Raw genomic sequence first — 16,536 nt, forward strand, 5'->3', positions numbered from 1 at the left:
GTATCTCTATGTATCTACGAATTAAACACAGAAAAAAAAAAACAAAAACAACGGCGTACAACAAATTTCACCTGTGCTTTATTTTGTTGTTCGCTGAGTATTTCGTTTTTTAGCATTTGAAATGCGGACGGGACGTACTTTGAAAATCAAATAGCTTTGGCCCCAAATGAAAGTTAACAGCGGCATACAACGGCAACAACAAACGGTAATTGTTATACTTGCCAACACACTAGAGATACTTAGACGAGTATCTCTGTCTGTGTGTGTGTGTGTGTGTGTGCACTTATGCCGTGTATCTTGTGGATACATTTTCTGTTTCACACGCACAGCGGATCCGTCTGTTGTGGTGTGCGTGCGAAAATGCCGTTCTATTTATTGAATATTGATAAATGTGCGTTGCGCTCAAAGACGTCCAGTTGCCGCTTCCCGCTTACCGCTTCCTCTTGCCTGCCACGCCCCAAGGCAGGCACTAACGCCACCCCCTCCACCCTCCATCCTCCACCCTCCGTCTCTTGGCTCGACTCATTTGCGCCACGAATTTGACGTCGTCTCATTAGTCACATTTAAAATTGTATTTAATTACTTTCTCACTTCATCATCAGTCAAGTCTGTGGGTTGCTGCCGACGTCGCAGTCGCAGTCGCAGTCGCTGCCTCGTTATTGGCGCTTGGGGGGTTGCAGGGTGGCAGCCACCCACTTGAGCGCCTGCGCTCCCTCCACACACAAACACACACACACACACACACGCATACACTTGGTGCTCGGCTGCGTCGCTGCTTTCATCAATTTCAAATTAGTGAACATCGAACAGCAACTGAATTTATTTGCGGGGGCAGCTGCTAAATGTAACGGTAACGGTAAGTGTAACGGTAATGCTAAACGGTAAAGGCATTCATTCATTCACTCACTCACTCATTCATTCACCCATTCTATCTTATCTATGACCATTCATTCCACCTACCGTTTTGGTTGTGTTTTTTTTCTTGTTTTTGTTTTTGGCCCATTACAAGTGTAATTTATCTCGCAAATCATTAATCAAGTTTTCTGCATGCTGTATGCTGGAAAGTGTGTAATTTTCCCCCTTCCACCTGGCATATCAAACGCCATGCTGGCTGGCAAAAGTCCAGCCAGACAAAATGTTAACGCCCCACAAAACTACAATTCTCCGCATGAAAAGGGCGTATTTGAAATTAAATCGCATATAAAAAAAGCGCCACATTTATGATTGAAATATACACAAATAATGAATACATATGTTTGTATTTATGTACATCACTATATAGCAAAACACTGTACTACATAATTGCGATACGAGCTAGTTAGAAACTCTGAGCAAACAGCACTTGAATCAAGCATCATAAGCATGCTCCACAGTGTAGGTAGATAGAGAAGGGCGGTGGGGAGGCACATACTCGTATAAACGTGTGCGAGTGCGAGCGGCAATTGCTGTGTATACTTACGTGCGTGTGTCTGTGTGTGTGTGTGTGCCTGTGGCGAACGAATGAGCGGCGAGCGCATTGTATATATACACGACTTTCGTATTGCATAGATTACGATTACAAATTTAATTGAATGCCACCTGAGCGCAGCTGAAACGACAATCCGATTGGCCAGTCAGCGAGACCAGACCAGCTGGCGAGCGAGAGAGCGGCGGCGCATCACATAATATTCAAAACGGAATGGAAACGGCACAACACACACTTACATACACGAACACGAGAGCTCTTTGCACTCTGTTTCGTTTGCCAGACGTTCCAGAGAGTTTTGTAGTGAGAGAGTGAGAGCGGCAGTTTTGGGCGCGCGCGTTTTGCCTTTGGTCGCGACTCGCGACGCCTCGCATCGTTTTTGATGTGCTGAGAGAATCATTTTTATTCCCAATTGGAGTTCCGTGTGCGTCGGGCGAATGCGGCGGACAGTGCGCGATATTAAACGTGAAATAAATGAACAAATTGTTAATTAATAAGCAACAGGAGCCGATCTCGTCAACGATCAGGCACCAGCAGGTAACAATAACAACATCAACATTAATAATACCAAGCAACATCGACAACAACAATCACAACAACGCAGCGCCGTTTGTTTAAATGTTAATTAAATGTTAATCGCTCTCTGTGTGTGAATGTGTGTGCGTGAAAATAAGGAGTTATCGATAAGCAGAACGATTGCAGTGCAAGAAAACACTTCAGATGAAACAGATTTAGTGTTTATCTAAATTACATTACATCAAAAGCAAAAGCAAACGCAAATGCAAAATAAGATTAGAAATTAAACACAAAAAGAAATAACGCGGGATCTGTGTTCGAACAAACGGTGATTAATCGCAGTTTCCTTTTGCCTTGCTGAGACGAAAGTAATATTAACGAAAACAACAACAACAACAGCAGCGGCAAAGTAGCAAAGCCAAAAGCGAAAAGTGTGAATTCGGCAATGCAAACGCAGGAGTCAAAGTAAAAGCAAAGAAGGAAATAAAAGAAACAGCAACAACAACAACAACATCGAAGAGTGCTGTGTAAATTTGCGTACATAGAAAGTGGATGAAAAATTAAAACAAAACTGCAAAACTGTGTTTCTTCACAATTCAAATTAACTAGAAATTGCGAATACCTGAACTAGTTCGTAATGCAACTTCGAGTGCATCCGACTATGGACTGTAGCGGCCGTTCAACCAACAATATTGAACGTGATTCCGATTTGGGTGACGATTTGGTAAGCAACAAAAAAAAAAAAACCAAAACTATTAACAGTTAGTTAGCAGGGGTCTTAAAAGCGCTAATCATTTGTTAAGTATGTGGAAATAATGAAATTTACCATTACAAACTTGTACTATGTTGGTTAATCAGTAATGTCTTATTTTAAATGTTTTGCTTATTTTGCATTTTTATGACATTTTTTATGTTGCAAATCAAACATCATTATGCACAATACAAAAGTGCTGTCACAACCAATATGAAAATTGTTGCCAATTATTATTATGATTATTATTCATTATTGCTGCCGTTTTGCCGCCGGCATCTAACAAACCAGAAACAGAAACAATCACTCTTGCCGTCTCACTCTCACACAGTATTTTGGCCGGGATATGGTGACGATGATGATGATGATGATAATGATGACGAAAAGCTTTGAGCTTTGAGTATTGATGCAATTCTTGGTGTCTGTGTGTTTGCAGATGATTCGAAACGTAATTATAATGTTAAATTGTTGATTCAAAATTAAGCAGAGGCGAGTTATATTGGTTATTGAGTTTTTGCCGTTGATGTTTTCGTTTTGTTTGCCGTGGAGCCGTTAAAAGGTGACATGCTAAATGGTCATACAACGCATTTATTATACACACACACACACACACACTCTCACACGCACACTAAGTGCATACAGACACACTCATAAACACAAATAGATTCATCTGTTTTGTGAGCTGCCTCTTGGAGACGACCAGGCCTATACCTTTGCCTCTGCCTCAGCCTCAGCCTCTGCCTCAGCCTCTGAGTAGTTGTATAGGCCTTCTGTGGGATCTCGTTCACCTTTCATCAATTGAAAGATCTCTTTCAATTCGACTCTTTGATGGCGTTCATATGTAAATAAAATGTTCAAATATTTGCATTATTTGTTAGTACCTTAAATGAATATTAAATGGGTTTTATTGCCTCTCTACCAAGCACACACACTCTCCCAGTCTGTGTGTTTGTGCATAGGTACGTACAGGTATGAAAGCTGTGTGTGTATGTGTATGTGTGTGTGTCTTCTTCAATAAAACTCTTGTTAGGCCTTTTGTTTTTCTTTCATTTTTATTTCAGTGTTGATAGACAGTGTGCCGCGTTGATCAACAATGAGCCAGACTTTATACATACTTTTCTACACTGCGAAAAAGTTTGAAGTTCGTTTCGTACTAGGAATAAAACCTAAAAGCTTTAATTTTTACATATTTCACTTTGTTTTGGCATCAATAATATTCATGTTGAAACGTTTACTTCTATATTTGGCATAACTATAAATTTCATATTTAATTTTATTTTTATTTATTCAGATTTCAAATCAGGATACTTTTATTTTTAGTTCTTCTTTTCCTCATATTTTCAATTGATCTTTTTTACTGAAAAAATTGTTTATTTTTGGTTTGCTTCAATCTATGCTTCGTGTTAAAGGGGCTATCTCCGTCTCTTTGCAGTATATATGTAATTTTGCAAAATCCGTCTGTCTGTCTGTCCGTCCGTTAATGTAAATGCGTAGATCTCAAAGACTTTGAGAGCTATACACTTGAAATTTGCTGTATTTATTACACAAAACAAGTTTATTTTATATTTGGATGTCGAGCACTCTCAACTAAAGTGTTCGCACTTGTTTCACATTGATTTTACGTAACTTTTCTCTTAGTGTACATACTTTATTTACATAATTTTTAATAGCTTCGCTTTTGGACATTTCCATCCATCTCCTCCGAATTGCCCCCTTTGATAGCGCTGTGCAAACATTGTACCCAGTCATCATTCTCGTCATCGTCATCGACATCGACTGTTGGTCATCCACCTACTTGTTCTTACTCACACTCCATTCCACAAAACGAGTGTATAATATGAATCCACCCGATTCTTGACTGCTTTGCATGAAATTTCATATATAAATGTCAAAGAGTTTTGGGCCGTGTTAATTGAACGCGCGAATCGATCCGATCGGGGTTGGGAGGGTTCGTCTGTATCAATTTCAATTTCAGTTTCAAATTCAATTTTCATTTCAATTGAATGGTGTTGTGATTTGCCACATGTGGGTGTTTTTAATTAAGCCAACGCCACAGTCGATCCATCGATCGACTGGCTTAAGGAATCCGCTTTAAAATTTAATAGAGTGTCGTTTTATTTTATGCTGGTCGCATTCGCGCGTCCGATTTTTAATACGAGCGAGTATCAATGGTCATATCAACAAATCCTAGAAGCAGGCCATGCAACAAGCATGCCACAGAATGAATTGCTGCCGCAAACGAGCCTGAGATTTGCCCAAAAGTCACGATTAAACAATAATGTGGGCTGTCAAAAAGTCATAAATTTTCAAATGAAGCGAGCCTCTCTCGTAGCTGAAGTAGAAGTTGCTTGCAATTGGATTCGAAGCTGCCAGTTGCCAGTTAAAATCGTGCCCCATTGCTGCAGCAGCAGCAGCAGCAACAGCATCTTGTGGTCGGTCGTTATTTGAGGCATCAGCAACAAGAGCAACAGCGTTAATTACTTGGGTTAAACGCACAGTTTAAAACGATTGAAGTTTGGCTTGATTTTTGAATCGTTTTTAAATTAAATCAAGCAATATAACCCCATTGAACAAGATCAATATGCAAGATGGGACAATTGTTGAACTCCAAAAAAAAAAGAAGAGAAGAGAAGGAGAAATATTACGGGGGAAGGGGGCGTCGTTGTCCGGCATCGCACGTGTTTAACATCAGCGCCATTGGCAGTTCCCACATTAAATCACTCTGTGGACTGTGGGAGCTCTTGCTCTCCTCTCTCTTTGTCTCTCTGTCTGCGAGAGCAAGAAGTGTGAGTGTCTCTCTGTGTCTGTGTGTGTGTGTGTTTGTGTCTGAATCTCAGTGACGTTAACTGCCGTTTTGCTTTACAGATTCCTAACAGTTTAGCACTCTGCTTGGGCATTATATATTTATTTGTGTATGGCTATGAAGCAATGGAAAATTAGCTGATTCGACCCCCCCGCTCCTCCACCATTCTTCCCTCTCTTCACAGCATTCCTGGACTCAATCCCCATGGCTTGGGGGCATGTCTGTGTCTTCGGTTCGGTTCGGTTCGGCAACATTTCGGTTTGGTTTGATTCTTAATGCACTCAGCAAAAAGGCAAAAGCAACGGCACCTGTTATAATTTGTTTGGCTTCTTGTACGCTGACAGCCAACGATTTGTATTGAATTCTGTTTTTGTTGCGCTCTCGGGGGGCAAGTGTCTATATATGACGTTGTTGTTTTTCTTGTTCTTGTTGTTGTTGCATAACGTGTGTCAGGGCGGTAAAAATATTTGATTAAGTATCAGAGAGTCACAGCAGAGGCAGCGATAGTGGCGCCCCCTTTGGGGCACTTTGGATGGCGCTGAGCTTTCAACCGCAATGACAAAAGAAATTTGTTGCTTTTAGTGTCAGCTGCTCTATGAGGGGTTGGAGGATGTTGTGGAAAGCGGGGGAAAGGTGATCTTGAATTCGAAAATGTGACGTCATCACACTTGTGTATACTGGCGACATTTTTTAATTTAATTTAAAAAGAAATACAGCAAGCAAGTAGAAAAAAAACCCGACTATAGAAAATACCAAATGTCAAAGCAATAAGAACAATGGCAATAAAAAGCAATGGCGACAAATGCCAAAAAGCACACAAAAAACTAATAAAAATTATGATTATTACAGTTTGGCTGAAAATGAATTTATGAATTATTTTTCAACCATAGCTAATAAAATTGTTAATTAGAATTTTCCATTTCCAGCATTGGCAAGCAGTAGTGTTCCAGCAGCTGCATTTGCGAATGAGTTGCGATAAAAAGTAGTAAACAACACACAAGCACATGCACACACGCACACCTAATGAAACTGTATATAAAAGCTTATTATCAAAACACTAATAACCCCTCAACGAACGTCGCGTCGCGACGCGTCGCGTTGCTAAAGGGCGTGGCTTTTTTTTTCTGCATTGCAAAAACCAAAAGAAGAAGAACGACACGAAAGCTCTCTCGCTCGCGTGTGCGAGCGCAACGATATTAAATGAATGAATAAGCGAATGCGAAAAGAAATTAGTTGAGTTGAAGCGGGCAAAAAGCTCGTTTATCGTCGATACGATCCACAGCTAAGCGTTGCATGTGTGTGTGCTTGTGTGTGTGTTCGTGTGCGTGTGTTTGCTCGTATTGAGCTGTCGTCTTGTCCTCGTCGCCTGTAATAAAAACAATGCAGTGTATTTTTTTAATTACAATTGCCGCCCTGCCTGCTATCGAAACTAGCTAAAGAAAACCACCAGCGAGAATCCGTCAGACTTCAAACTTTTGGCCCTTATCCATTTGCCATTTTTTAACCGGTTTCATAGTTGCCTTTTTTCTTTCCTTATTCTGCTTTTTGTAATTTTATTGTTTACGCGAAATTTTCGTCTGCCTTTACTCAGACACACACACACACACGTAACATGGGCGTGCGTGCAGCGCCCATATAATAGTGGGTAGTTGGCTCTTGGGGAGGGCTTTGGGCTAAAGGGTTGCGGGAGGGGGGCGCGAGCTTGCTGGCTTGCTGGCTCGCTCACTCTTCTCTTCTCACTCATTCACTTACTTCTTGCTCACTCGTTCGTTCGACCAGCCACGCAGCCAGCCAGCGGGCAACCGGCACAACGAATGCGCCATTATGTTTGTTGCCCGTTTCGGTTTCAGTTGCTGTTTTGTTGTTTCCATTTTTATATTTTATTCGCTTTATTTTTTCCGCTTCGTCGCGTTGCGAGCGAATGAAATACGCGACGCATACAAACATAAACCTGCACACACATATACAAACACTCATGCACTCACGCACACACTCACACACACATGTGTGTACTTATCTGCGTCTGTTTGTAAGTATCTCACAGATACGTTTTGCATTTTAATTTTATTTTCATGCTCTCCGCCTGCAGCGGCGTTTCCGTATCGACCACGTTGCACATGTTTTGGTCCTGCCCTTAATATGTACTTTTTATTTTTTATTTTATTTTTTTCTTTTGCTCTTGTTGTTGTTCTTGCTTGTTGCTCGAAGTTGTTGTCGTCATCGTCGCTGCGCGTTGAAATAATTCGCCACGGGGAAGATGCGTAAATGAGCAATTTTTATTTATGTCTGCGCGCATTTTTATTCAGATGTGAGAGAAGCCGCCATTTAAATTTTATACCATCTCTCATATGCATTCATTCATGTACATATGGAAACATATAATGCATTTATGTTCTTACTTAATCGAGAATTTTTACGATGCTAATCTACTTAATGTGAGACTTTGAACTAAATTCTCGCAAATTAAAGACACTTTGTGTTCAAGAAAATTCCAATTTCTGAAAAATTGCTGAATAGTAAATATAGAGATCTTAAAAGAAAGATCAAGTAATATAATTTTTTTACTTTATTTATCAATTCTATGTTCACTTTAGAATCAACAAGAATTGTAAAAAGTGAGTTTCTTTTAAATTTTTACCATTTTTTCTTAAAATAAAAGATTTTATTTGTTTTTAATAAATAAAGTATTTAAAGGAAATAATATAATATATAATTAAAAGCAATTTCGTTTTTTTTTGTGGAAGAAAAGCAAAAAGCAGCCAAAAAGTGGTTTAACATATCAAAATTACAGAAAAACTGAACAAATCGGGTTTTTTTTGCTTGTTTCCTACCTCTATGATCGATTTTAAAAAATAATGTGCCAGGGATCTGTCGCACTGCTATTTCAAAGTTCACAGCTGTATAGTTGAAAAACTATTAGAGTATCTTTTTTATTAAAATATATTTTTCGAATAATAATAGTAATAATTCCCTGCGAATAGTATCGACATGATACGTTCAGTTATATATAGTACTTAAGTACAGTCGTTATAATAATAGAACACATTACAAAAATAGCTCAAAATAGACTCAAAATAACTTACTTGCTTTTGAAAGTCATTATGAAAATCCGAAATAGATTTGGTTATTTGTCATTGTAGTTTGTGAAAACCCACATAAATTAATTCAACTTTAACAGCATTACTCAGCAAACACATACTATAATTTTTTTTAATAGTTACAATGCGACGCAACAATTTGCCAAGTGACAACTCTATTACTGGTTAAGTTCTATTACTATGAAATATAGTATTCTCAGAAAATGTAAATACATTATAGTTGCATGTCTCAGTATTATAATAGATAATTCCTGAAATTTGTACAATGTGAATGCGACGTTAATAAACTTAAGACGCCAGCACGCCCAGAGAACACTTGAATCATAAGAACATTAGGACATCTAGTTTACAGTTCAACCTAAAAAAACATAGAGCATATACTGAATGAGAGTGTGAATGGGAGAGTAGATGGTGAGAGCGAAAGAGATGGATAAGCCTGCCATATAATCTTAATCCTTCACACAATAAACGGTTTGTCTGCCTGCCTGGCTGGATCATCGAGAAGAACTGGAAACGAACTGCTTTGGTAGTTAGTTCATCCTGTTTGCATGCTGCGCCCTTCACAGCTTGCCACTGGGCAATCGGCAGTCGACACTCGGCACTCGGGCAACGCTTTGTCACATTATGCATTTCCAGTGGCGCGTCCTTTTGTTTCAAAATTAGCACGGCATGTTGCACATGCGGCACGGATCTGTCCAACAGTCCAACAGTCTAACTTTCCCTTCCCTTTCTCGCACTCTCACTCTCTCTCTCTCTCTCGCTGTCTGTATCTTTTCCGCAATTACAAATTTTTGTTTGTTGAGTCGGCAGCCGAATGCCGACGGCAGCAGATCTTGCAGCTATGTGTCTGTGAGTGCTTCCGACAATTTGTCAATGCAACAATGCTGACAACAAATTAAGTAAATTGCATTTGTGGTCAAATGCAATGATAATAAATTGAGTTGCATTTCTCAATCGAAAATAATTGTAAACTATAGTAATTAGTGATAAAAACTGTCAGCAGCAAATAAATTGAATTTGCAGTTAGATAGCTGCCACATTTAGTTCCCCAGAAAAGCAGTCGGGTCTTTGTGCCCCCATCTTGTCATACAAGTTTCAGTTGTTGTTGTCATTGTGCACCTTTTGCGGTGCATCGAAAGCTATTAAAGTAAATTGCAATCAACGGGGCCTCCCCCCCATCTACACTCTCAACAACATTGTGTGGTATATATAGAGATATAGACACACACACACACACACTTGTATCCGTATCTTGGCCCAGTGGGTGCACTCAGTGCGCAACCATTGTGGCGACTTCTGCAGCAGGTCTCTAATTGCGATTTAATGTCTTTTCGGCTTTCTTATGAAATGGCTTTGGTAAAAGTTAAAAACCGATAACACGTCGCAACGTGTCTTTATCAATCCAAAATAATGGAACTAACATGTAGGTGTACAACTAATACATTATCTATCTACCACATATATATATATTTCCTTTTGCCTATTTTTTTGGTTTTTGTATGTTTTCCCTTGCTCGTTTTTCTCGATCATTAACGACTCTGTGTTTTCCCTACAACTTTTCAAATTACTTAACGTTTTGCGGAATACCAAATACACAAAAACATACAAAAACTAGTACAGCTTATCGTGAGACACTTGATTTATGCGACAGCCACACATAATTGCATATGGATATTATAGTCGTGGGGCCTTCGAATTTGACGACCTGGAGATAAGTATGCGCAATATGCTTCAAAGTGGGAAGAAAACAAAGCAGATAATCGCATAATATATAGTTGAAATTCTGATCTATATGAATAACAAAGTGAATAAATAACTGAGTCGCAGCTTATGATTTTTTTTTCGGCGAAGGTTTTTTCTAATCTTGACGTAGAATGCAAAAAATCTATTGAATGCAGTTAAAAATTTAAATGCAATTCGAACATTGAATTATTTATGGTTATTTTTCAATTAGATATTTAAAAGTGTTTAAATTGTTCTGAAATTAAAATATTTTTATCATTGTTATGTTTGAGAATAAACAAATCAGAAATAACTATACATGGTAGTGGAAATATAAAATAAAATGCTTTGTAAATATTTTGTAGTAATTCAGGACTAATAACTTAAAAAGAATTCAGCCTAGCATGCAGTTTTTTTTTCATATATGAACATAAATTAATTTCATTTTTGGAGGTTGCTCATCAACTGCATTCTAATAATCTTGTTTAAAGATTCTTTTAAAGATCGAAAAGGTATTAAATCAAGATTTGCAAGTCTTCTTTTCAATCTAGAATAGTCTAATCTAATCTTATAATAAGATGTTCTTAATCTTAAAATGCAGAGTTAGCATAAGAATCTTCATTTAAGATTTTTTCAACCTAAAAATCTTATTTTTAGAACTAAAAAATCTTAAAACAAGAGTTGCAATCTACTTTTAAATTTTTTTAAAATTAAGAATCTTATTTTAAGATTCTTTTAAGATCTAAAAAATCATAAATCAAGATTTGCAATCGTTTTAATGCTAGATTTTTTCTCTCTGTGTACATAAATGAATTTTATTTTTAGAGGCTGCTTAACAACTGCATCCAGATAAATTCGTAAAGCCAAATTCTTGAATAAATATACTAATATGTTTGTTTGTATTCCATACGATTTTATTGTTGTGCGAACATTTCGATATTCTGTTGCTTATATTGTTATAAGAGTTTTCTTCTTATTTTCTTTATTTCAACAAATATTATTTCAATAGGAAATTGCGAATTTGCAATTTAAAATTCCACACTTAATTATAAATTTTCATTCTTATGAACTGTTTAGTGTCATTTGGGGTTAATTTAATTAGAGTTAGCTGCGGCTTGTTTTCTTCGTTCTTCATATGCAAAGCAATATGTGCGCTCTTATGCAACTGATTTATCGATTCGTTATCGATCGGTTAACGAGCTGCATCAAACAAAAAAAAGAAGGAAAATACAGAGCAATTTGTGCAACTGCAACTGGCAATCCAAGGTACAATGCAGCATTAAAAGCGGCACAAATTCGTTGTGCATTAATTAGACATTTTATAGGTGCAACTTGGCGTAAACGTTGCATGCCTTTTGCTTTGTGGCTACACCACAACGCAGCTCAGCTCAGTTCAGACTATACCACAATTATTGTTTGGGCCTGGTCAACAGCCACAAACACAGTACCAACAACGACAACAACAATCGCAACGTCAATAGGAACAGCAACCGCAACTAAAATGTTGCCAGCGAAGCGTCCATCGGCTACAGAGCTCGCATATTTCGCATGGATTCGATAACTTACATTAATTTGATGTACACACACACATACGTACACATAGTTATATTAGTGTGTGCACTTATGTGTGTGGCAACCGCGAATTGGCAAGTAAAGTAACCAACCAAGACGAGACGAGACGAGCGGACAAGCAGCGTCCAATGCGAGCTGCGATCAATGCGCCAATATGTGCAACCTCACATATAAGCCACAAAGAAGATGGACGTAACGTAACGCCAGAGAGAGGGAGATGGCGAGAGAGGAGGCTGCGCAGAGATCGCGAGGGGGGAGAGAGAGAAAAGTTACCATTTCATTATGCGCTACAGCGTTTAAGCCATGTCGGATATCAGTGTTGCCGCATATCACATGAGTTAACCAAATGGTGTTAGCAACATTTTTGCCATATATCCACACATGCTAATACACTGAGAGAAATGCAGCGATTGCTGCAGAGCAATTTTTTAAAACTTGCTACCATAAATTGTAGTGAGAGATTTTTAGATCATTAAAAAATTAATTTTTTTATTGCTAGCTTACTACTATACCAATAAATCTTAACAGATAATATACACAATTTCTTTTTAAAAGAATTTCAATTAAGCTAAACCTACTAAACTTTATCGAAATAAATTGCTGTGAGAAAACTCTGCTAAGCAAAGGCAGAGCCTGAAAATAAAAACTATTGTATATCAGCAAAATATTTACCTAACATTTTCTGTTTGCAATAACTATGTCAAATATATACTAAATTTAGTATATATAGAAAATTACCAAATATATACTAAATTTAGTATTTACGATATATACTACGAGTATTTACGATATATACTAAGTTTAGTACATTATTCGGTAATTTACTATCTACACTAAATACTAAAATTAGTATAAATAGTAAATACTAAATTTAGTATATATAGTAAATTTAGTATACTAAAATTTAGTATATGTTTGGAACCAAATTTAATAAAAATGTTTGCCTAATATTCCATGTTCGGATTAAATATATCGAATATATACTAAATCAAGTATATATAATAAATTTTGTATACAAATATACCAAATTAAGTATGGATAATAATTATGTAATATATATTCGGTATATTTATTGCAATAAATATACTAAATTTAGTATAGATTGTAAATTAAGTATATATTAGGTATATATATTGCAAACCGAGAATGATAGGTAAACATTTTAATTTTATACTGTAGTTTTATATAATTTATATTGCAATATTTCTTATAGACTTTTATCATTAATGCCAAACATAAATTAGTTTTCCGTTATTATTATATGTTATATCGAAATACTGTAACTTTGTTTATATAGATAGCCTCAAAATGAACTAGACAAATTGGGTGTGTTGTCATAGTTTTTGCACAGTGCACTCGTAACCGTATTCATGAGTATATTCGTTTGCATTCTGCGCACAACTTCAAAGAATTCTTGGAACTGCGTTGCACTCTCTTCTCATGCTCAGCTTCTTGGCCATTGCATTGTCAGTGTGTGCTTTGGTTTTGGTTGCATTTATGATTACAGCAACGCGACAACAACGACAACGACAACTACAACAACGACAGCGACAACGACATCGAAAGACCAAGACGAAGACGACGATAAATGTTGTATACACACATTGAATGCTGTTGCAGCAGCTGATGATGATCGAAATGATGATGATGATGATGATGGCGATGGTCTAGCTTGGTCTAACCTGGCCAATGCATTGGCTTACTTTGTGCAACGCAGGTTACTTTGTGTGTGTCAGTGTGCAGACGATGCTGCTGCTGGTTGTGTTTAAATTGAAAATTCCCGATTTGCACACAGTCACAGATGCGCTTAATTTGCACCTCTCCAAATGCATAAAAAGCAAAGAGCGGACAGAGTCGATAGGGAGTGCCACATAGAAGAAAAGGTAGCAAGTGCCAAAGGGGGCAAGGAGGAGGACAGAGGAGGACGGAGGCGACGGCGGCCAAGCGTGGCGGACTTCTTCGTTGCCAGAGTCACGGCTGGCAATAGTACGCTTGAAACGGTTGTGGCCACGGATACGCCATGGTTGTGACCTGGCCCTGGGCTTTTTAATGGCCTGAGCCTGAGCCTGGACCAGCTTTGCTTTGCTTTGCTTTGGTTCTGCCTCTGAGCTAGCTCTCTTTCTCTCTGTGGCTCTGGCTCTGGCTCTGGTTGATTGCCATTAGCGCAGCTTGCCATTGTTAATTTATTAAGTGGTTAGCTTTGTTGTCGCCTCGCTGGCAACACAATTGAAATTGCTTGTAGCACTCGCTTTATGTGTTTTAATGTTGTCCTTTTGGCACGGGCTATGCCATCTCTTCCGATCTTCAATTCCATTGACCGCCTGCTAAATGCTGCCCACGCAGTTCTACAAAAAATATACAGAAGAATGCCGCCGTGATGACAAAGTGTTGCACATTTGGCTAAAACGCAGCGGGAGCTTGCGAGATTCATTGTGGGCAATTGTTGCCGCATGTTGTGGCATAAGCGCCGCCATCAATTGTATCACTCTCTTATTCTCTTCTCTCCTTCTCTTTTGCAGTCCCACGGCGATCGAACCGATGACGAGATGCGCGACTGCGATTCCGTTGACGGTGAGCATCATCAGCTGAGCGCCAAGGCGGCAATTGCCGCTCGGCTCAGTCACACAGTTGCCGGCGGTGCTGGCCTCAATTTCGCCAGTCCCGAGCAGCAAACAGATCTGCCACTCAGGTGTGTGTTGCAAGTGAATCGAACTAATTGATCTTGGTAGCAATCTTTAAACATTCTTTCCTTTCTCTCTTTCTCTTTCTCTCCTTCAATATCTACAGCCATCATCATCAGCTGCCCCCCGAATCATCCGCTCAATGCTCTGGGCAGCTTCATGGGCATCAGCGGACTTCACAGCATTCCAAATCTACAGCACAGCGATGTTCTCGAGAAGCTCAAGATGCAAGTGCGTGATATGAAAGTCGGTCTCATGGTGAGTTTTATAACAAAATTTGCCAATAACTCATTTATTTATTTGGATATTTATTATACCCGCTACCCATAGGGTAGAAGGGTATTATAACTTTGTGCCGGCAGGAAATGTATGTAACAGGTAGAAGGAGGCATCTCCGACCCTATAAAGTATATATATTCTTGATCAGCGTCAACAGCCGAGACGATATAGCCATGTCCGTCTGTCCGTCTGTGTGTCTGTGTGTCTGTCTGTCTGTGTGTCCGTCCGTCTGTCCGTATGAACACCTAGATCTCAGAGACTATAAGAGATAGAGCTATAATTTTTTTCGACAGCATTTGTTATGTTTGCACGCAGATCAAGTTTGTTTCAAATTTTTGCCACGCCCACCTCCGCCCCCGAAAATCAAAAAAATCGAATAACAAGCGTAATTTTAAAGCTAGAGTTGCGAATTTTGGTATGTACAATAATTACTATAGTAGTTATGATTCCTAAAAATTTGGTTGCGATCAGATAAAAATTGTCGAAGTTATTAAAGAAATACTTTTATATAGGCAAAACGCCCACTTACTAGGGGTCTTAGTTGCTTTGGCTGACAATCTGGTATATTGAGCTATCTATGGTATATTTTAAATGCGGTACTATATCGATATACCACATATACCATTTGGTATTTTTTTTAGTATTTTTGTAGTATATTTGGTATATTTTGAGAATAATACCGAAAAATTCATTTCTTTTATTCAAAATGGGTAGCGGGTATCTCACAGTCGAGTACACTCGACTGTAGCTTTCTTACTTGTTTTTCTTTGAAAATAATAATATTTCCAAAATATAAATCTTATTTTAATAATCATACAAGTTTTATAGTTAAGGGAAAAATAAAATATTTTTAGTATATACAGCGACGACATTGAAAATAGCTATCAATAATTCTTCCGCTGAAAAAATTTGGCAATATAAAGAAAACCCGTTTAACTTAAAGAGAAAAGAAGAGATATTATATACTAAAAAAAATATTCCTTTTATAGCATATTCTTTACAAAATCTATTAATTACATGATAATAGTTGATGCAATTTTAATTTCACAACCGTTGGTTATTTATTTTTATTTATCAGATAAATGAGCTTTTAAAATTTTCTTAATTTATAAATAATTTGTTAAAAAAGATAAGTACGCATACCTCAGCAAAATTGATAATTGATCGAATAACCGTTACATAAAAAATAAGTTTTGCACAAATATCAATTTTACTGAGGTACGAGTACATAAAAAACAAGAAAGGCGAGTGTGCTCGACTGTGAGATACCCGCTACTCATTTTGAATAATAGTTTAACAGTGCGGTATTATTCTTAAAATATACCAAATTAATATGTCAAATATACAAAAATATACCAATCGCTATATTTGGTATATTAATATACTACTACATTTTCATCACAGACAAAAATATACCATAGCGAAGAAAATATACCAGATTATTTCTTAAAAAACTTATACAATTTTTATCTGATCGTATCCAAATTTAGCGAGTATATAAATACAAAATCTATGATAATCCAATAAGTAAGCTCCGCCAATTTTTTTTTTGCACAACGTTAAAATACATTTTTTTTATAATCCGTTTCTTTGTCTGTCTTAAAAATATCACATATCTCAGTTTTCCTAAAACATAGCAATTTTAATAT

At 37.6% G+C, this 16,536-nt stretch overlaps 1 protein-coding gene across 1 annotated transcript in view; it reads left to right on the top strand.

Moving 5' to 3' along the window:
- Window positions 1-1,869: 1,869 nt before the first annotated feature.
- LOC133841090 (protein dead ringer) overlaps window positions 1,870-16,536 on the top strand; it is a 31,351-nt gene continuing 16,684 nt past the window's right edge. Inside the window, 4 exon segments of the mRNA XM_062273366.1 lie at window positions 1,870-2,705; window positions 14,447-14,616; window positions 14,715-14,730; window positions 14,732-14,866. Coding sequence (XP_062129350.1) covers window positions 2,619-2,705; window positions 14,447-14,616; window positions 14,715-14,730; window positions 14,732-14,866 — 408 coding nt within the window. The 5' untranslated portion in view covers window positions 1,870-2,618.

The sequence above is a fragment of the Drosophila sulfurigaster genome, chromosome 3 (genome assembly GCF_023558435.1).
Source record: "Drosophila sulfurigaster albostrigata strain 15112-1811.04 chromosome 3, ASM2355843v2, whole genome shotgun sequence".
Classification (NCBI taxonomy): domain Eukaryota; kingdom Metazoa; phylum Arthropoda; class Insecta; order Diptera; family Drosophilidae; genus Drosophila; species Drosophila sulfurigaster.